Source organism: Macrobrachium rosenbergii, chromosome 7 (genome assembly GCF_040412425.1).
Source record: "Macrobrachium rosenbergii isolate ZJJX-2024 chromosome 7, ASM4041242v1, whole genome shotgun sequence".
Classification (NCBI taxonomy): Eukaryota; Metazoa; Arthropoda; class Malacostraca; order Decapoda; family Palaemonidae; genus Macrobrachium; species Macrobrachium rosenbergii.
The window spans coordinates 25,542,501-25,565,000 of record NC_089747.1 but is presented as its reverse complement, the minus strand read 5'-3'; the positions used below and the strand labels follow the sequence as shown (position 1 = coordinate 25,565,000).

Here is a 22,500-nt window from a genome sequence, read left to right as displayed (position 1 = left end):
GGAAAGAGATGAAACAGTTGTAGACCCTGGCCGGTGTCAGCTTTATTGCTAATTAAGCCATCTTCAGAGGACTGATGCAAAGTGGTAGAAATTCATAATGTATATGCTAGCTGGACGGTACATACGAACATACCAGCGGTTGGAAAACAAGTATTTGCACCTGACAGGTGTTTGTAGGCTGGGTCCTACCCCCAGTAGTGACAGGTCAAATTTTCCAAGTTCTTGGAGAGCTCCCTCTGCCTTTTCCCCGTCTTTCAAGTACCTTCCTTCAAATTCAACTCGCTACATATTTCTTTTGAGGTTTTTGGATCAGGTTTATACCTGCCATGACTAATGTTCAGGTTCTTACTGAAACTTTCTTTTACAAAATTAGACTCAGTGATGTTTCTAGTGCATTACTAGAATCAGCTATCTGTGCTATTGTGCCGGCTTTGTCTGTCCGTCCGCACTCTATTCTGTCCGCACTTTTTTCTGTCCGCTCTTTTTCTGTCCGTCCTCGGATCTTAAAAACTATTGAGGCTAGAGAGCTGCTAATTGGTATGTTGATCATCCACCCTTCAATCATCAAACATCCCAAATTGCAGCCCTCTAGCCACAGTAGTTTTTATTTTATTTAAGGTTAAAGTTAGCCATAATCGTGCTTCTGGCAACGATATAGGATAGGCCACCACCGGGCCGTGGTTAAAGTTTCATGGACCGCGGTTCATACAGCATTATGCCGAGACCACCGAAAGATAGATCTATTGACTATACGCCGTAGCGGCTGTACAGAAAACTCGATTGCGCCGGAGAAACTTCGGTGCATATTTACTTGTTATCATTAGTGTGCAAAAACTGCACTGTTCATCTGGGCATTTATTACACATCTTTTATGCTGTTCTATTTTCTTCTCCAATGTTTTTCCAGCTTGACCGATATAAAAGTTATCGCAAGAATTGCATGCAATCTTGTATACACCTCGTTTGGTACTGTCGGGTAAGTTCTTTATGATTACGTTTCATTGCGTTATTGTTCTTCTTGAATGCTACATTAGCTTTAAAATTCTTAAGTAGATTGGGAATATCGTTGAAATGATTAAAAAATGGCAGTACAATAGTTTATCTTTTATTAACGTCGAATGTATTTTTTGCCGCTTTTAATGCATTGTCCAATACAGAGTCAGGATATTTCAATTTTCACGTTTCTGTTAAAGCAAAAAAGCAGCAAGATAATGGAAAATAAAAAGTTATGTGAAGAACTTGCGAGAAAATGAAGATATTTCGAAGCATCAGTAGGCTACCATCTGAGTGGAAAGGTCCCCTACGAGAGGTCTGGTGTGGGAGCACAAGAAGAAAAGTGTATCAGAAGCTTAAACAGAACGTGAAAATAAAACAAAACTGCTGATCCAGAGAAGATCGTGGACGACCAACGCCAATCATGAATGTGTCGTCACTTGTCAAACAGACATCTTGATAGAAGCACGACGTGTGCCTTGGGCTACGTTGGGTTAAATTCTGCTTTTTCCTCTGGAGTAGCGAATAGTGTGGAAACCGCAACCGGACTACGTAATTTGGAAAAGTACAGTGACATTGTCAGTGAAGATGTGAGCATGATCAAGGGAATTGTTTACCTTGACATGAAAAAGCCTAGACACTACAAATGTCCCGAAAAGATTTAGGGTTGCCATCAGTGAATTGAAAGATGAGGAGAATATACGAATGACGAAAGCAGACGAATCTAAAATACATACAAAGAACCACATAGAAATCCTATGGATAGCGTGAAAAGTAATTTCAACAGAAGAATGAAAGAGTTTTAGAAAAGAAATGAAACTTAATGAGAAAGTTGTGTGTGAACTCTCCGTCGTTACCGTATATGTACGGAAGAATAAAAAAAAAAAAAACATGCATGAAATGATTTTCCATCTAGACCAGTTATCGGTTCGCACTAGCCAGGATCCAGAAAAAAAAAGATATACTGTATATATATATATATATATATATATATATATATATATATATATATATATATATATATATATATATATATATATATATATATATATATATATATATATATATATATATATATTTTTTTTTTTTTTTTAAGAAATATATCCAATTCATAACTGCCATACTATAAGATGTGATGAAAGAGAGATAGTTACAAGATGGTACTAGGTCAAGTGATCAGTCAAAATCATTGCATTCAGCAAATAGTTTAATTTACTTCAGCTGTTTGGCTGGATGAACACACAATATTGGCTCTGGTATGTGAAACAGACGACCGAGTTGATATGCGAGTACATAAGTTTGTGCGTTAGAAAATATAGATTTTGTGTCTAATTCTGGTAAAAAGTAAGTCTGATCGTTCATTTATCGAAGCTAGGCGAGATCGTCCAGGCGTAGCTTTGAGTGTTCCAATCTCTTAGAAACTGGCAGAATAAGGTAAAGTTCAGACTCTTCTTTTTCTGTGTGAACTGTGAACTGTGATTTTACCATATTTCAAGACACTTATGAACTTGTGTGGAAAAGTTGAACATAACCATTCATGCCACTTTAATATTATATTTTATTGTGTATTGCTTAACCATTATTAATCATGCATTTTAGACTTTCGTTATTATGTTTTGCACTTGTATATTTTGGGAGATTACTATTGTGCTTAATTCTTTCGACAGATGTCTGTGGTGAAACTGTGGTGACATTATGATGATATCTGTGGAATTGGTGTGGTTATGGAGAAGACAATGCAAACCTTTGCAATGTCGGTGTTTCTCATGTGGTTGACTTAAGACTAGACTTATGATGTCTAATATGGAGTATGTGAGAGTTTTTGTGTTTAAAAGGCTTAGCCATAATAAGACTTTTAGTCAGAGTTAGATTATTTTGACTTGATAACTCATTTATTATGCATTTTAACCTTTTCTTTGTTCATTCATTACTGGTTGGGTTGGTTTGATTAATAAATCTATTTTTGTAGGAAAGATTGTGTTTCCTTAGATGATCCATTTCTCTTTTGAGTATGTTCGAGAGAGAGAGAGAGAGGAATCAGTGTGCTGAAGAGAGAGAGAGATTTGCTGAGAGGGGAAAATGCGAGCGGAGTCCTAGGGAGAAGGGAGCGAGTGAGAGAGGGGAGGGTCTGTGTGGGCTGAGTGTCAGGGAGAGGTACCAGGGTCGAAACCACCATGCTTTCCTGTCGATAGATCGCAAAGACACGTTACGTAAACATTTCTACACGAAATGCTGAATCTGTTGTAGGGGGTATAACATATATATATATATATATATATATATATATATATATTAGAATTTCTTATTTTCCCCATTTTTATATTTTTCATTTATGTTATTATCTAAATCTTCAACATTATTATTTTGTCATTATTTTTCATGAGGGGGCCAAGTGCAGGTGCGGCCCGCCCCCGCCCCCACCCCCCACCAACAACCGTATCCGCTAGTGTCATTTCGGTTGTTTGCATCCTGCAAATTTGCTAAATACCAAAGTGGCTATTCCTAACCCGTTGGTTGGTAACATCTCCGATACCAATATTATGAACAATGCTGACTTGATAATTAAACGAAACAATGTACATTTGCTGTCTTCATTCGCTCTCTCTGTCTTTCTAAACTTCATATTCAAGTTTCACATTGTCCTCATCTGCTTTCTGTAACCCATTGTCTTTATTCTCAACCCATTTTTCATCCATTTCCCTTTTATATGCCCTTTTTACTTCCTTCTTATTAGACTCATCCGTTGTAATCTTATTACAGCCACGTCACGCTTTCCTATCCATCTTAAATTTGCATCTATCTGCTCCAACCGTAATCAACAATGATCAAATATACATTCAGAAAGTCTTTTCCTTACCATTACACTCATCATATTGCTCTTCCATCTACTCTGTGCTAACACTTACTCTAACAAACTCTTTGCCTCACCATTTCTCATGTCTAAGTATGCTTATGAATATCCTACGGTGGAAACCAAGCATTTCGATCAATAAAACTTTCCAAACGCATTACAGCAAAACTCCCCATTCCTCTTTGCTCTAATAACAAATTCTAAACAAAATCGCCATCTCTTTGCATTTAAATCACCGGCACAATCACCCTTTTTTTTTTTTTATTTATCAAACCTACCTAGAAACAGATTCAGCACCAAAAAATGAACTTCCTCTCTCATTATTTCATTCCAGGACCACACTTTCTCATTTTGCAGCTGCTCTTGGAGCTTTCCATAGCTGCGCGCGCTGCCATTACTCTGTACAGCCCCTGGTATCGCTGTCCACCGTCGCTAAAGTGCGAAGTTCTTCACAAAACAAATAAGAGATAAGTTAAGTATACCTTGGCTTAACCAGACCACTGAGCTGATTAACAGCTCTCTTAGGGCTGGCCCGAAGGGTTAGACTTATTTTACGTGGCTAAGAACCAATTGGTTACCTAGCAACGGGACCTACAGCTTATTGTGGAATGCGAACCACATTATACTGAGAAATGAATTTCTATCACCAGAAATAAATTCCTCTAATTCTTCATTGGCCGGCCGGAGAATCGAGCGCGGGCCCAGCAGAGTGCTAGCCGGGTACGATAGCGACTCGCCCAATGAGGAACTACAAATAAGAGATGAGGAATCAACGTCATCTGGAAGCAGACAGTTTTCTTACCTGAAAGGTACTTCTGGAGGTGTAATAAATCCTCCATCTGGCCATTCAAAATCATTCTCTAGCATGTAATTCAGATTCTCAGACTGGTCCGCATCATCTGCCTGGAAAATCAAGAGAGTTTTAGTACATTACTGACGTGCATAACTTCCACGGCATTAAGGGTTCCTGACATCTAGCCTCGATGGTCTATCGTTCCAGCTGACAATGAAAAATAAGGAATTTATAGTCAACAAAAAGTTAGGCACAGACACTTTACCATCTAATTTTGAAAGATATTTCCATTTGATGCTATATGATAACACTAAAAGCCGTTTTGAAAGGTGAGTTAATGACTCAAATTTGAGATAAAGATGGATAAAACTGAACAAAATACAATTATGATTTATAAAAACCCGTATAGCGCCTTTGCTTTCCATTCCTGTGCTATGTACAACGATTTTGAAATATATGGAAGTGAAAATGAACGTAAGGCTTAGGTACAGAAAATAAAAATAGTAAATGAAAGTGTCGTACATCTTTCCGCCATCGCTAGTAGCTTGATACCAAGTGTCAAGAGGCCGAGAGAGAACAAAAGAAAACGACTAGAACAAAATTTCTTCGCCGACATTTGCAGATTTAAACGGTGTTTAATGTGTTTGATTCCGTTTATTCATCATCGGAAATGCAATGACAATTCCTTTATTAATCTATAGCAGCCACTATTATTAAGATCAATGGTAACTAGAAAATTAAGGTCGTGAAGCAGTTACCAAATTTATAATAAGTGCTTATGATACACGTACAGCACGTGTACAAGGCTTCATTGGAGGGCTGGGGAGATCTCTCGGCTAGCACGCCGTTGGCCCAGCGTTCGACTTCCCGACCGGCCAATGAAGAATTAGAGGAATTTATTTCTGGTGATAGAAATTCATTTCTCGTCATAATGTGGTTCGGATTCCACAAAAAGCTGTAGGTCCCGTTGCTAGGTAACCAGTTGGTTCTTAGCCACGTAAAATAAGTCTAATTCTTCGGGCCAGCCCTCTCTAGGAGAGCTGTTAATCAGCTCAGTGGTCTGGTTAAACTAAGATATACTTAACTTTTTAACAGCACGTGTACAGTTTTAAGCGCAAACAAAAACATGGTCCTACAGCACTTCAAATTCTCCCCTAAGTCCATTTCCTTCGAACGATTCCCCTTTGTTCCAATTCTCTTACTTGGACGGACTAAAGCTCAGGAGATCAGCGCCTGCCCTATGACCCTACAGAGGCCCAGGAGGACTTTAAATTTAACTTTAGCTAAAGCTTACAAAACTGAGTTCCACTTCGAATGATATATGCGGTTTCCTGTTTTGTTTGATTACTATTCAAATGTTATGGCCGCTTTTACGTACACATCCATTCACTGGACCAATAACCGGAATCATAATTATATTCGGTTTACTATGACACACATTATATCATATATATATATATATATATATATATATATATATATATATATATATATATATATATATATATATATATATATATATATATATACTGTATATACATATATATGCCCTTGTCTCTGTATATCTTTAGTTGCTGTGACCATGTCTTGGCAATAAGACGAAAGTACTTAGCGTCTCAATTATCTAACTTTTCCTTTGTGGCTGTAACTTTGTTCGTATAATCATCACGTTTTTAATCTTTTCGTGATTTAATAACATGTATATATACAGTATATATATACATACATACATACATACATACATACATACATACATACATACATACATATTATATACATACATGTATATATATATATATATATATATATATATATATATATATATATATATATATATATATATATATATATATATATATATATATATATATGTAACTACAAAGGTTAAATTATTAGATTATAATTTTCTACTGAAACTCAACTACGCATACATCTGAACAACGGTACAAGATGAGGTTGTTTAGAGACAGCAAAAAGGAATTTGATGGACCAAGAAAGGTTCATCATAAATAGAGCATATGCAGGATTATGGTTCACAATGAAGTAATGCGCTAAGAAGTAATCTGATACCAAAAAATACACCTTAGTTTAACCAGACCACTGAGGAGCTGATTAACAGCTCTCCCAGGGCTGGCCGCCCGAAGGATTAGACTTATTTTACGTGTCTAAGAACCAACTGGTTACCTAGCAACGGGACCTACGGTTTATTGTGGAATCTAAACCACATTATAGCGAGAAATGAATTTCTATCACCAGAAATAAATTCCTCTAAGTCTTCATTGGCCGGTCGGAGACTCGAACTCGGGCCTAGCAGAGTGCTAGCCGAGAACTCTATCGACTCGCCCAACAAGGAACTAATCTGATACCAAAATGGTATCAAAATCAGCAGCTGATTTATAGGGAATGTGGAAATGAATTATTATCTAACGAGAACGCCAGACAGTAACGACCTAATTACAACCTTATGCCGTGATAAAATGAATTCAGGTAAAAAATCACAGGTAAAAAAGTGACAGGAAAAATGTCATAAAAAAAGTTACATTAATCTTTCCTAGATAGTGACCCCCAAGGGTTCTAACCCGGTATGTATCCACCTTTGGGGCGTGTTCAGTACAAGCCCGTTGGGGATTACCGTAATAACATAAACAAAAGACTGTAAATATTATAGATAATGACCCCCAAGAAATATTGTGAATTTTTCCCTGTGACTTTATTACTGGCCACCATAAATTAATGTTACTTTTTCCCCGTGGCTTTTTTTCTTAGCCAAAATTGTGACTTTTCTTCTGTGAGTTTTTCTCCTAGCTAAAATTGTGACTTTTTTTTCTGTGGGACTTTTTCCTGTGACTTTATTACCGGCCACCATAAATTAATGTGACTTTTTCTTGTGACTTTTTTCTTAGCCAAAATTGTGACTTTTTTCCCGTGACTTTTTCTTCTAGCCAAAATTGTGATTTTTTTACTGTGACTTTTTCTCCTAGCCAAAATTGTGACTTTTTCCTGCGACATTTTTCCCATAAATTAATGTGACTTTTTCCCCGTGGCTTTTTCTCCTAGCTAAAATTGTGACTTTTCCCCTGCGACTTTTTCTCCTAACCAAAATTGTGACTTTTTTCCTGTGACTTTATTATCGGCCACCATAAGCTAATGTGACTTTTTCCCGTGACTTTTTCTCCTAGTCAAAATTGTGAATTTTTCCTGTTACTTTATTACCGGTCACCATAAATTAATGTGACTTTTTTCCCTGTGACCCTTACCCCTAGCCAAAATTGTGACTTTTTTTCTTGTGACTTTTTCTCCTAGCCAAAACTGTGACTTTTTTCCTGTGACATTTTCCCCTGTGACTTTATTACCGGCCATCATAAATTAATGTGACTCTTTTTTCCTGTGACTTTTTTTCCTAGCCAAAATTGTGACTTTTTTCCTGTACTTATTCTCCCAGCTAAAATTGTGACCTTTTTCCTGTGACTTTTTCTCCTTGCCAAAATTGTGACTTTCTTCCTGTGACTCATTCTCCTAGCCAAAATTGTGACTTTTTTCCTGTAACTTATTCTCCCAGCCAAAATTGTGACTGTTTTCCTGTGACTTATTCTTCTAGCCAAAATTGTGACTTTTTTCCTGTGACTTTTTCTCCTTGCCAAAACCGTGACTTTTTTCCTGTGACTTATTCTCCCCGCCAAAATTGTGACTTTTTTCCGGCGACTTAGTTTTCCCGTGACTTTATTTACGGTGACTTTTTGTCCTGTGACACTGATATCATGCCTTACCTTGAACGTGATGAGGATGTTTCCAGGCGTATCATACGGAGTGAAGCTGGTGAGGATGATGTCGTCTTGAAATATCGGCGGGTTGTCATTCTCGTCAAGGACAGTCACATTGAACTGTAGCCCCAAAACAAAGGCGTGATTAGCAGGCATTTAACACCAAAGAAGGATAAACAGGGAAGCAGCGTTTTTGTATCATTACAAATCATTAAGAGTTTCAAAGCGTTCCCATTCAATAAATGTGATATTTATTCCGTATAATGTACAATGGAAAAAAATATAACCATACTTATGTTCGTCAGAAGATTTTTACATTTTACGGAGTCATGATGGAGCAGAGATAATATCCAGTACTAACATAATGTTTTATTGTATCAGTGAAAGGGAATGCAGTCTCAAATGATAGAACTGGGACCGAGGTATTATGCATATAATGTTCGAGTGACAATAATTTAATGGAAAACATTTTATTAACCTTTCCGCTGCTAAAAGGAAAACTGGGTAAAACATAAATCTGAATGTTGCGGCCTCATCAAGCCGAAATGCTAATTAGCACATGCCCATCAAAACTAGAAAAAGTATCTGAATTACCGTTTGTTCTGTTAGGTGACCAGCTTTATCCTCAATCGTTAGTATCACTAGTACCGTTTCTCTTTCCTCGCGATCTATTTCAGTCTTTCCAGACACAATAAGTTCTGCGCTGAAGTCAGACAGTCGTGTTATGGTGATGTAAGTGTCGTCTCTGAAAGTGCATCAGAAAAAGATTATAATGAAATGCCCAGCTTTGCAAAAGTGAATAGGCTAATTTTCTTAGATGACTTTGCAACATCAAAAACTGTCAACAATCAGCTTCTTAAAACCAACCAACTTATTGCATAATCACATAGCCGCACAAAAGACTCAAGATCCTTGTTGAATAGAAAATGCTGACAATCACATGCCTCTAATATTACAGTGAACAACAAATGCAAAATAGAAAATTTTCACATTTTACAATAATACTTAATAAATAATAGAAGCATTCAGAATTATGAAAATCTTGGTTCATGCAGGTGAAGTACAGCAAAAGCTAGGACTAGGAGAGAAATAAAAGTATTCAAATTTTATGCAAAAACGAGTTTGAACTGACTGTATAACTGAATGAGGAACACTTCGCTAATTATGTTTAAGTGAGCTGTCTACGTGACGCGGCTGTTTCTATTGTTAACGTGTAAGCTTCATTGCCGAAAGCCATCAGATTCAGCAGTCAATCGCAGAGCGCCCTATTAGTGTTGGCTTATAGGTCACTCATAATACCAGCCTCTCGGTCCTGATTGTGTTCCTGGTTGACCATCTGCTCCTACAACTTCTGCATGGTGTATCCAGAAGGCCCAGATCCCTTGAATGTCAGTATTTACCTAGAATTCTCGGTATCCTTTGCATGCCTCTCCCCACACTGGTGACCCTGGAGTGACCTAATAGACCGAGATCATTCTCTAATAAACACCCTGGAAACTAACAGACTTAATATGCCCATACCCTACCATCAAAAGAACCACTCAGTGACTGAATATGGTTCTTTAGTTCTGGCTTTGCTCTCTTTCGAGAGTGCAAGCTTGTCCTCTATTACCTCCATAAGCACAGCATACTTTTTTTTGTCAACCCTGGCAATTTATGAACTAACTACAGCAGCTATGGCTACTGGCACATAAAACCACTAACTGACTAAATACAAACATTGCAGTTCTGGCTTTGTTCTGTCTCAAAGAGCTTAAAGATCATCTCATTAGCACAATAGACCCAGCGTGCTTCTTACACCTAACCCCTGACAACTAATGGATTAACTGGGTGCTCATACTGCAATAAGATGATCTGGTAAGAAACCACAGGATGTCTCGGATGAGCAAGTTAACAGATATGCCATAAACCTCAGTTTGCCTCGTGTCTCAGCAACCAAGCCATATGCCTGGTTTTAGAGAGCGGATCTGAAAACTGAATTAATATTATTCGGGAAGAGAGCCTGAAAAACCGACTCTGCTAACTAAAAGCGGTATACACAGTACCACTGTACAGCACCGTGGACCCGTGGTTTGAGTCCTCCTCCCTTCTCCCCCTGTACGGGAGGAGGGAGGGGGAACGATTCTAATATTGGAGCCTATCCAAATGACTCACCTTTTGCCTTTTGCCGTACCTTTCCTACACCTTAATAACTTACAAATACATTCCAAACACACGACATGCACTAAATTGTAGACTAGACGACAAATAGGACTGTCCCATTCTCTTTTCCTTCCCCTTATACCTTCCTTTCACCCCCTTCCAAACCTAATCTTCCTTCCGGGGGACCCTTATGGGTTTAAACCGATTTGTCATCGAACCCTCACTCTATCCTATCGCCCCCTTTACAGTTAGAGCGGATATATAAAAAATCCGCCTCTGCAACACCACAAATTTAACAAAGAAGGCGAACTATGTACATATACACGTTTTGGTGGGCGACGTAAGAGGTGAAAGTGTTGTAACGTGTGTATGACTGAATGATGTTTCATGCTATTATATTTGACCAAGAAATTTCACAGTGCAAATAGCTTATAGCTAATGACACTTTCAGCGTCGATGACGATGTTCCTTGTAACCGCAGTTTACGGAATCCGGTTAAACAATATTTAGCTCAGCTTCCACGACCTTTCCTGAGTTTTAGATGATAAATGATTATTGGAATTCCTCGAGTTTTTAAGTTTTAAAAACTATCTACTTATAACAACTAACTTTAACTTATTTTAGTACCAGCCCCTTGGGGATGTAATAATGATAAATACCATAAACATAACGTCTTACATTGTTTTGGATGTTACGGCCTAAAGTGACTTACGGCCGAAACGACCAGGACCGTGTGTATATATATATATATATATATATATATATATATATATATATATATATATATAAATATACATATATATATATATATATATATATATATATATATATATATATATATATATATATATATATATATATGGTTCATGGATTATTGTTTTCTTTGCTCCGCGTGTAAAGGTCACCTCATTTATTGACCAAAAAGTAAGATTAAATAGAAAGATAGATCTGGGCAATTCATGAAGGAAAGCGTGAATGGATTCAAAATAAAGAAGTTCTAGACCGAGCCAGTTAACGAGATAAGGCTTTATTACCTGCTAATTTTTATCAGTGTCCGTACACACAAACATACATATGTATGTATATATATGTATATATATATATATATTTTTATATATATATTTATATATATATACATATATATATACATACATATATATATACATACATATGTATGTTTGTGTGTACGGACACTGATAAAAATTAGCAGGTAATAAAGCCTTATCTCGTTAACTGGCTCGGTCTAGAACTCTTTATTTTGAATCCATTCACGCTTTCATTCATGAATTGCCCAGATCTATCTTCTATTTAATCTTACTTCTCTTTTGGTCAATAATTATGAGGTGACCTACACGCGAAGCAAAGAAAACGAAAGGCTTTTATATACGACACTAATCCATGAACTATGTAACAGATCTCGATCCGTGAGTAACGTTTTGAAATAACTTCCTGAGAAATAAGCTTCCATAGGCAAAGACAAAAAGAAAAAAAAATATGCGCCGAAGTTTCTTCGGCGCAACCGAGTTTTCTGTACAGCCGCTATAGCATATAATCAAGGTCACCGAAAATAAATCTATCTTTCCGTGGTCTCGGTGTAATGCTTTATGAGCCGCGGCCCATGAAACTTTCAGCCACGGCCCGGCGGTGGTCTATCCTATATCGTTGCTAGAAGCACGAGTATGGCTAACTTTAACTTAAATAGAATAAAATAAAAACTACTGAAGCTAGAGGGCTGAAATTTGGTATGGTTGATGATTGGAGGGTGGATGATTAACATACCAGTTTGCAGCCCCGTAGCCCCAATATTTTTTAAGATCTGAGGGCGGACAGAAAAAGAGCTGACAGAAAGAAGTACGGACGGACAGACAAAGCCGGCAAAATAGTTTTCTTTTACAGAAAACTAAAAACCCTGTTGATTGCACAGTCTTCGTACATCTTCGTTGCTAGTGGCTATTTTATATTAGATTAACTTTTTGTTTTAGTGCTCCTTTTCCCAAGAAAACAGATAATACTTGGTTTCACACATTGCCGAGGTTGTTGCTTGAACAGCTCCTATTCCTGATAACCCTGAACAATTTAGTGCTCTCGATTTGCGTTAAATTTACCGCAACTTGAATGACTGGATTTGTCGTTCCTTTATTTGCTTGTTCCTCTTCTGTGCCATTGCTCATTGTATTTTAATTTCAAGGTAATTGTGTCATTTTTAATATTATCCATTTTTGACACTGTATCTTATATTAGCGCATTCCGCAACCTTTCACTCAAGTTGATTTCGGTACAGATTATCATAAGCAACTGTCCACTTTCAAATATACTTAACTGGTGTTCAGGTCTACAGTGATGACTACGCAATCGTCAAATCTGGCGCGTTTTACTCGTGTAACCTTCTGTGATGCAAACAATTGTTCTTCACAGCTAGTTTTGCAATAAGGCGAATTCAGTTGCTAAGCTGCATATAGTGACGAAATGGGCGTTCACCATTTATTCCAGACAGCAAATCTACTTTACTTACTTGATAGAGAATGTGACAGCGTCGTTTTCATCCTTATCGCTAGCGTTCACAACAGCTACTTTCGTTCCATTCTCAGAATTCTCAAACACCTTCAGATCGCTGTAATCTCCCACAAACTCAGGATTGGTGTCGTTCTCATCGAGGATTTGGACGAGGAGGCGTTCTGGAATAATAATAATAATAATAATAATAATAATAATAATAATAATAATAATAATAATAATAATCACGGAGAAATATATTTCGCAATACTTCCCATGCAATTTATTACAAATGTCTGAATAAAGCTTCCCAGAAATGGGCCATCTCCTGCCTTCAAACAAAAATGTCTGTCTTTTTTAAAGTAAAAAATGTGGAATTGTGTTATTGAAAAAACACCGTTGGTTTCAAAAGGAATTGATTTCCCCGTTCTCCCTTGGCAAACAAGCCAGCCATCTTGACCGCCTTTTCGTCTGGCTGCGGGCGCAGCCGTTATTGATTTTGATTCCTCATGGAATCAGACTGAATAGTTCTACCTTCTTACGTAAACGACTTTTTATGATAATGAGGTTTGGAGTCCTTTAGAATCACCCATGGTGCTGTTGCTGTTTTCCTTCGCCGCTCAACTAGTAAGGTCCCGTAGCAGGTGCCCCTGCAACCTAGCAAAAGAAGGGACCAAGTAACAGCTTTGGGAGCAGTTACGTCATGAAATTATCAGAAAGGTAGCAGCCCTCTCATTCAAAGTGGCCAAGGGAGGGAAAAATCCTCACAGAGGCCGTGCACTGCTTGGGTGGAGTTCACTTGTCCACCCTGGAGTAGGTTAATGGCTAATAGCCTTAGAGGGAGAACATAGCCCCAGGAAATTTTCGGGCTTAGACATTTTAAAAAAGATCGCGGTCTAGAATGAACAGGTCAGCTAGAGAGTGGCCACCGAGAGAGAAGGCCATGTCACGGGTCCCTGTAAATCCGAGCCCTTTAGGATTAGCCCGCCGGATACCCGGGTATTTTCCTACCTGGAAACCCAGGTCAAGTAGGTTGTAGCCTTGTAGTAGGCTTGTGGGCAAAACAAATCAGTTTCTTCCAGGGGCTTGCAGAGTGAGGTCGCCAGATAATCTACAATTGTTTGCGTGATTATCAAGGATATTTGAGCATTAACTACAGGTTCCAAATATCTGTGACAATGCCATATAAGTGTTGTGCTTCCAGTTGCCAATGATGTCATATAACATCGGAAAAAGTGACTGTTTTTAAATTTCGCGAGGCAATACAAAGGCGAGAGCAGTGGCTACGCTCTATCAAAAGGAAAGATTTCACTCCAACCAAGAATACAAGCATCATTTCAAAACAAGAAAATCAGTGCGTGTGACAACTCTGCTGCTACGAAGACAGTAATTTCCTTAGTTTAACAACGAAAAGCAGGAAAGACATCAGGTACTGACTGACCCTTAACAAATTTTGGAAGTTGATACTAGACAACATGAGTTACGCACATCAGTTCTTTAGGTGCGGGTATTAAGGATACTTAGGGACGTTCCCAGCTGAAGTCAGTATGGAACAGAGACAAACAAGATACTCTGTGCTGATGATCTAAATCTTAACTGCTGTTGTTGAGAAAAATGAAAGAATCACTTCGATCAATCTTGTTTGAAATTAAAAACTATGTTTTCATATTTCATTTATTAACGTGAATATCACTGCAAATCCTTCCTACACACGAAGACACATTCGTTATGTATATATATATATATATATATATATATATATATATATATATATATATATATATATATTGTCTGCTAGGTAAAGGACAATAAGTCGAAAGGCCTAGCACCACTCCGCCGTTTCTCTTTCCTTCATGACATTGCCTTTATTTATATATTCATCACGTTCCATATTTTCCTGATTCAGATATATATACATATATATATATATATATATATATATATATATATATATATATATATATATATATATATATATATATATATATATATATATCTGAATCACGAAAATATGGAATGTGATGAATATAAAATAAAGCAATACTACAAGGAAAGCGGCTGTTTTGACGGAGTGATGCTAGGCCTTTCGACTTATTGTCCTTTACTAAACAGACAAGAAGTTGAAAAGGCCTCGCACCACTCCGTCGTTTCTCTTTCCTTCGTGGCATTGCCTATATATATATATATATATATATATATATATATATATATACAGTATATATATATATATATATATATATATATATATATATATATATATATATATATATATATATATATATATATATATATATATATATATATACAGGGTGCGGCATAAGTAACGCCCTTTGTTTAAGTGGAACAAAATTAAAGACTTTTTGATTATCCTTTATTTTTTCGAACATGAATGTATTGCCACAAAATTAATATAATGCTTATTCGGTTTAATAATGCGGCATAAGTAACGCCCTTTTTGATTTTATATCTTATAATGTATATTTTATTTATTATTTTCTGTAATTAATTTGGTAAATCTTCATTTTTTCAGATATTTTATACAACCATGAGATTAACAAAGGAACAGAGTAAAAGCAATTCCATTGTACTATCAAAACAATAAAAATGGTGCTAAAACCGCAAGATTGTTATCAGCTGAATTTAACATCCGAAGGGTGCAAAGCCGAAAATATCATTTGTATTGAACATTATTAAACCGAATAAGCATTATATTAATTTTGTTAATATATTATATTAATCCATTAACCTGTGGCAATACATTCATGTTCGAAAAAATAAAGGATAATCAAAAGGCTTTAATTTTGTTCCACTTAAACAAAGGGCATTACTGCATCCTCTATATATATATATATATATATATATATATATATATATATATATATATATATATATATATATATATATATATATATATGTAATGTGTTATGAAATTTCCTGCACATTTTTACATTTTATTCTCTTCATAGAACTTTAGTTATTGTAAACTACTATATTCTTTAGCAGACTGCTTTTGATGTCTGCATAAAAACTAGAAAGCGCACATGTCATGGAGTATATGAAAACTGAAAGTTGTGTATACTTATTAACGTTCAAAATATTTAGCACTCATCAGTGTATAGTGGAGAAATAAGTATGAAATAGATCAGAACAGTAATATGAAGAATTGTCAATATTTCAAGACAGTTAGAGTGAGTTCAATACTTGAGAGACTTAAGCACCCAAATTGAAAGGAATAGAAGCTGTATTTGCCCTTGGCATTATAGCTGAGGTAGATTGTCCTTCAAATTAATCGAGTCCTCGAAGATCTGGAATGAGAACTGAGTGATTGAAGTATTCAGATTTTATTTTAAGACGAGTCCATCTGCACCTTCGTTTGCAAAATATATCAGTAATTAAGATTAGCTGTTGTTTTAGAATTCTACGCACACTCCATATTGATTCCACTCGACACAAGGAAACTTTAGCTTTGTCATAACGACAGCTAATTTTAGTTCAATGCTGATACTTTTAGGAGGATGAGTCTAATTTAAGTTATGACCCAAACTGGATCTTCCCTTACTCAAATGCTTTATTGCATGAAAATCTTTCAGTGTCACGGAGGTTTACAGTGAAACGGATTCTAGATTAAATTGTTATTCTCAAACCCCTTGCAATACCAAGAATAATCAAGAAATTAAAATTTTCTTGTGGAAGAATATATTTTGCCCCGTTCGGTAACTTCCGTAAATCAATTACTTCAGTGTAACATTCCTAAGCAACGGTGGATCTATGAGAGCAAATGATACTTACTACTGTCTGTATCAGAGTATCCGTCCTCAGTGTTTTTGTCAGTGACCTTGATTGAGAGTTGTAAAGTGTCAGCTACTTCCCGATCTGGGTTTCCGGCGCCGACCTTCAAAGCGGCTGAGGCGTTTTCCCCTTTTGCGAGTTCCTCCACCACAAACCACCTTAATTGATAAAAAAAAAAAAGATGAAATAAAACCTGCTCACTGCCATTACATTAACGAAATCATACTGTTTACAGGAACCGCCCCCTCCAAACACCACAAAGGAAGATATCTAGAGAAGACTTTGGGATGAAGAAATTCATATATCTTTACTACAATTGTTATAGAACTGAGCTGATCAACCACTGCAACGTTAGCCTACATACTGGAGAATCTGTCTTTCTGCTGTGATGACTACCAGTGCAAACTTTATTTAAGGTATGACATGTCGTTGATCCAGAGACTGCCCTATGATGGCAACCATATTTCGGCTATTTGGGAACACCATGGCCTAAATAATATCAAGTATCAATGAGTTTAGTACCACTGCTGCCATTTCCTTGTCTAGGGTTCTGAACATTTCTATTTTGTCTATTTAGTGTTCCAAGAAACGTATCTCCCCGCCTTAATTTCTCCTTTTATCATTACGTTGATGAAAAATACAGAAATAAAGTGACTGAGTGGAGCCCGAGGAAAGTAAAATAACAAAAGCAAACTGAGTGCCATATCACAACACTGTAGGCTACCTCAGAAAATTGCATTACATGTCATGAATTCATCATCTTTTCCAAGCAGACTGTTTGCCACAGTTCCAGTTAAACGTTCCATTTCGATAGAGGAACTGGCCAACTGTTGTTGTTTGCGGAGGCCGCAAACACCGAACCTACATTTCCATCGTTCTTACTTATTATTAAAGATGCAGGCAATGTCTTTACTCTTCTGTTTAATATTATACTGTATGGATTGTGCAAAATACGCCTTCATACTTGATTTATTAACTTAACTGCAGTTATTTAATCTGTCTTTACCTTATTTTCTGTAACAGTTTCCTTAAACTGGGACAAGTGCTCGAGTTTCAAGTTATTTCTTTAGTACTAGTTTTTAATTATTCTAAGTTTTATTTTTCTGTAGACGAAAACTATTGAGATGGCTCTGTCTGTCCGTCCGCGCTTTTTCTGCCCGCCCTCAGATCTTAAAAACCACTGAGGCTAGAGGGCTGCAAATTGGTATGTTGATCATCCACCCTCCAATCATCAAACATACCAAACTGCAGCTCTCTAGCCTCAATAGTTTTTATTTTATTTAAGGTTAAAGGTAGCCATGATCTTGCGTCTGGCAGCGCTATATATAGTTCAGGCCACCACCGGGCCGTGGCTGAAAGTTTCATGGGCCGCGGCTCATACAGCATTATTCGCCGTATAGAAAACTTGATTGCTCCGAAAAAACTTCGGCGCATCTTTTACTTGTTTAGTTCTTGATCTTAAACTACTGTTCTCAGGATTAACATTAGGTGAGCAGATATATTTCTCCTTATTTGTGTTTGCTTTACAACTGAGGATGCTTAATTTGTTCGTAAAATATTCATCATCTGATGTGTATATACAGCATCTTTTGCCATAACATACTGTAGCATGCAGAGAAGGTTAACTATGAAGAGCAGCTATTTCTCAAAGCTAGTTTATGACAGATTTAATATTTACGTGTTCAGGATACCCTCTGTGCCTATGGCTTCAGGGAAGAAGACTGAATAAAACACGAAAATAAAAGCCTGATCTAAATATTTTACTGCAATTCAGTTGCACGATATGATATATATATATATATATATATATATATATATATATATATATATATATATATATATATATATATATATATATGTATATATTATTTTACAACAATCTCTAAATGAACGTGACTTTGCAAAATCAATTTTTAATTTCGTTGACATCTCTACTATGGTTCAGAAGAATGTATGAACCTTAAATAGTTTCATGAATATAAAGTCTTGCACCGGTGTCTGCCCTCTTTTTTTTTATTCGAGAATCCAGATTGTTAATGTGACGAGATGAGATTCGGGAAAATCGGGTGAAATTTTCTTGATGAGGTGACAGGTTCGCCGTGAATGATTGCAAGCATGAGCTTGTAGGAGATCATGCAGGAATTCGTATACCTTCCTTGTCACAACAATTCCAGGTGCCCCGAACTCCTAAGAATTAATGCGTCTGAAAATATCTCCTGGTAAAACGAGGGAGATATTAATTCGTGCGCTTTATTTAATGATATGAATTGACAGGGGGATTTTTCTGAAAATAGGCCTACCTAAGAATAAGATGGAGGTGACATCAATGCCTTTGATAACAAAAGGACGAAGCTGTAAATAGTAATTCGTAACTCCTCCCATCTCACTTATTATAGGGAATGTTGTGTTGATTTACCTCGTTCTTGAAAAAAAAAAAAACACCAGCAGTGGCGTTGTTTTTGCTCTTAATATGAAATTCCTATAACAATAATCACGAGACTTTTAACTTCTGATTTGTATTTTTCATTTTGTAAATGAAGCTAACAGGATTATGGCCAGTAAACGCACACACACACACACACACAGAACCAAAACATTGCAAAAACCTTTATTTACACCAGAACAATTCCCCTTAATGCTTGTATAATTGCTTTGGGAAAACTAGCAGATCTAATGTTGAACAACTAAATATTCGGTGGAATCCGCAACTTTAAGCCAAAAAGGCTCCATTGGTAGACCATGTAACTAGGAGCACTAACTACCATCAGCCTCTGCTTTGGTTAAGTGGTTACGTGATAAAAAAAAGAGTTAACTGAAAATCCCATTAATGAGAACGATGACAACAAGAGAATCGGGTACATTGGCGAATTCTGAGGACTTATCGTTTAACAGCACAAGTTTAAAATATTTTCTAGTTCTGGTTTTATGATTCTAACTTACTGACCAAAATGATTCGTTCAGAAATTATTAGGCATACAAAGCTTTTCCACCATTTAGGTCATTGCCTAGCCACGCATCAACAGCTCCAGTGGAATGAATAGGCTGCCTATTCATTGGGTCAAGGAATAGAACCGGAGTAGATAAATTTAAGTGAATGAAGGGAAACATACTTTAACAAAAGTAGGGTACGTTTGCAAGCCTTTAAAGTAGCTTACTTAGCATACTTATATTCAGGGCTGATTTCTAATGACAATAGGGAGTAACTCCAACCATCCGCACCAACCAGCACTCTGTTAATTGTGTACAACATTAACTCAGGTATTTTGAAATGACGGCAGTTTTCTCTGGTAGCGGAAACAGCATTTCAGAAAAAAAAAGTATATCTTAGTTTAACCAGACCACTGAGCTGATTAACAGCTCTCCTAGGGCTGGCCCGAAGGGTTAGATTTATTTTACGTGGCTAAGAACCAACTGGTTACCTAGCAACGGGACCTACAGCTTATTGTGGAATCCGAACCACACTATGACGAGAAATGAATTTCTATCGCCAGAAATAAATTCCTCTAATTCTTCATTGGCCGGTCGGAGAGTCGAGCACTGGGCCAACAGCGTGCTAGCCAAGAGCTTTACCCACCCCTCCAATGAAGAACAGCATTAGAACTAACCTAATACTCTAAGAAACATTAAGCCATTCTGACTGTCCGTGGTGGCTGTCTTGTAATTATTGCTAATTTAAAAAAAAAGTAAATAAATGCGCGGAAGTTTTTTTCGGCGCAATCGAGTTTTCTGTGAAGCGTATAATGCTGTATTAAACTTTCAGCCATGGTCCAGTGGTGGACTGTGTTGTTGGCACCTATAGTGGTGCCAGACGAACGACATTGGCTAACTTTAATCTTAAATAAAATAAAAGCTATTGAGGCTAGAGGGCTGAAATTTGGTATGTTTGATGATTGGAGGGTGGATGATCAACATACCATTTTGCAGCCCTCTAGCCTCAGTAGTTTTTAAGATCTGAGGGAGGACATGAAAAGTGCGGACGGACAGACAAAGCCATCTCTATCGTTTTCTTTTACAGAAAACTGGAACTAATTTGTCTCCAGTCTATTTTCTAAGTCATATTTTTTCACACTGTTTCTGGAAATGATTACCAAAGACACGAAAGACTAAATATTATGAATATTTCTTCTAAGTCATCCAAAAATGAACAAGTCGTCCACTATCAGAGATACAACAATTTAGGCAACAAAACACTTAAAAGATAATAAAACAGATTACAACTCGGAATGATGAGGATTGTGAACCTTCAGCAGATATTATCCCAAAAATGTGAGATTTTTCATAAGTACTTTTGTCTTCAAATCCGTAAATGTGGTCCGAGAAGCGAAAAAATCTAGATAATGAATGATGAGATCTGGATCTAATTAGAATACTTGATCTTTTATGCCATCTTTTGGGTTATCACTTCATCCTTTTATTTTGCGATCTTTACAAATCTCGCGTTATTCATTGATCACGTGTTGCCTTTCAAACCACTCAGGAAGATCAAAGTTTATTTGTTAAACTTACTTCTTGACTTTTTCTATGTTAACCGGCGCGCCGTCCTTACTGGCGGTGGAGCTTTCCCAGTCTATATCGAAACTGAGCGATGCGGTCGTGTCTAGATCAGAAGCGCCGATTTCGACTTCAACCACTGTTCCTTTCGGACTGTTTTCTTTAACCGTTACATTCTGAAAATAAACAAACTTTGAAGGAAGTAGAATATCAAGCAAACTTGCAAACGTGCTTCTCCTGAAAACAGTCTCCTTTAACATGACAAAGATGATATAGCAACAAATGTTTTCCCATGGTTTATGCGTGCCAGGTTAACCATGGCACGCCACGTCAATTAAGAAAAGAAGTGATTAAATAAAGGCTGATGCTATAGGCCCTGGTTCCGTGATTTTATTATTCCTATATTAGATTCCTAGTTTACGGGCACAGAATATAAACTGTATCCCGGGACTGGTTTCTGTAACCGCTGTCATGCTGAGGACAGAGAATCACGGTTTGAGAAGCAGGGTCAAAACTTTACAGGTGAATTTGCATTTCCCCCATTTTCCATTGAATAAGGAAGAGGCGGTTGTTCTTGAATCTCTGAAAGCTTGACTTCCTTGGTGGTGGTTGTGGATCGCCAGTATCTAACCAACCGACCGAGAAGGTTCTCCTTGGCGAACAGCTAATGACGCTACCAAAATTAATGTCGTTTTGAGTAGAATAACGATCTCTCTACACAAAATGGTAAATATGCTTTAGGAATTATGTTCTAGATGCTGAAGAACATTCGTCATTGCATATGACAACATACCGCACTTTCACTTGGTTGATGAGTTCGTGTTTGGAAAATTTATGTCATGTACTTGCTCTTCATCTTGTTAGGGAAGAAATGCATTTTGTAATTTGAAAGACCACATCAGCTAATGCTAAACTACACGGTATGTTCCTTTCATTTCATCGGATGTTCATAGTACCTCATCTGATTTCGAAATTGGCATCTCCATCCAATCAGACGTCAACTGTATTCAAGGAAATCCGAATTTAGGAAGCTGATATGAACAAGGGTTAACTGTAAAATGACTGTTTCACTAATTATGTTCTGTACTCAAACGTCACAACCTCTGAGGGAAATAAAGTCAGATATAAAAATAAAAACCTTGCCAAAATATTCTCACAAGAAAATTAAATGAAAGATAACATTTTATA

At 36.8% G+C, this 22,500-nt stretch overlaps 1 protein-coding gene and 1 long non-coding RNA gene across 2 annotated transcripts in view; one reads left to right on the top strand and one right to left on the bottom strand.

Annotated features, from left to right (window-relative positions):
• The window catches only part of LOC136840236 (uncharacterized), a 63,778-nt gene extending 46,587 nt beyond the window's left edge, over window positions 1-17,191 (top strand). The window contains exon 3 of the long non-coding RNA XR_010853561.1: window positions 17,057-17,191. This is a non-coding gene — a long non-coding RNA (uncharacterized lncRNA). The remainder of the gene's footprint in view (window positions 1-17,056) is intronic.
• LOC136840235 (protocadherin-like wing polarity protein stan) overlaps window positions 1-22,500 on the bottom strand; it is an 87,074-nt gene that overhangs the window by 19,568 nt on the left and 45,006 nt on the right. The window contains exons 13-18 of the mRNA XM_067106839.1: window positions 21,328-21,488; window positions 16,822-16,979; window positions 13,052-13,214; window positions 8,992-9,142; window positions 8,404-8,517; window positions 4,646-4,746 (exon numbers count right to left, since the gene is read on the bottom strand). Coding sequence (XP_066962940.1) covers window positions 4,646-4,746; window positions 8,404-8,517; window positions 8,992-9,142; window positions 13,052-13,214; window positions 16,822-16,979; window positions 21,328-21,488 — 848 coding nt within the window. The remainder of the gene's footprint in view (window positions 1-4,645; window positions 4,747-8,403; window positions 8,518-8,991; window positions 9,143-13,051; window positions 13,215-16,821; window positions 16,980-21,327; window positions 21,489-22,500) is intronic.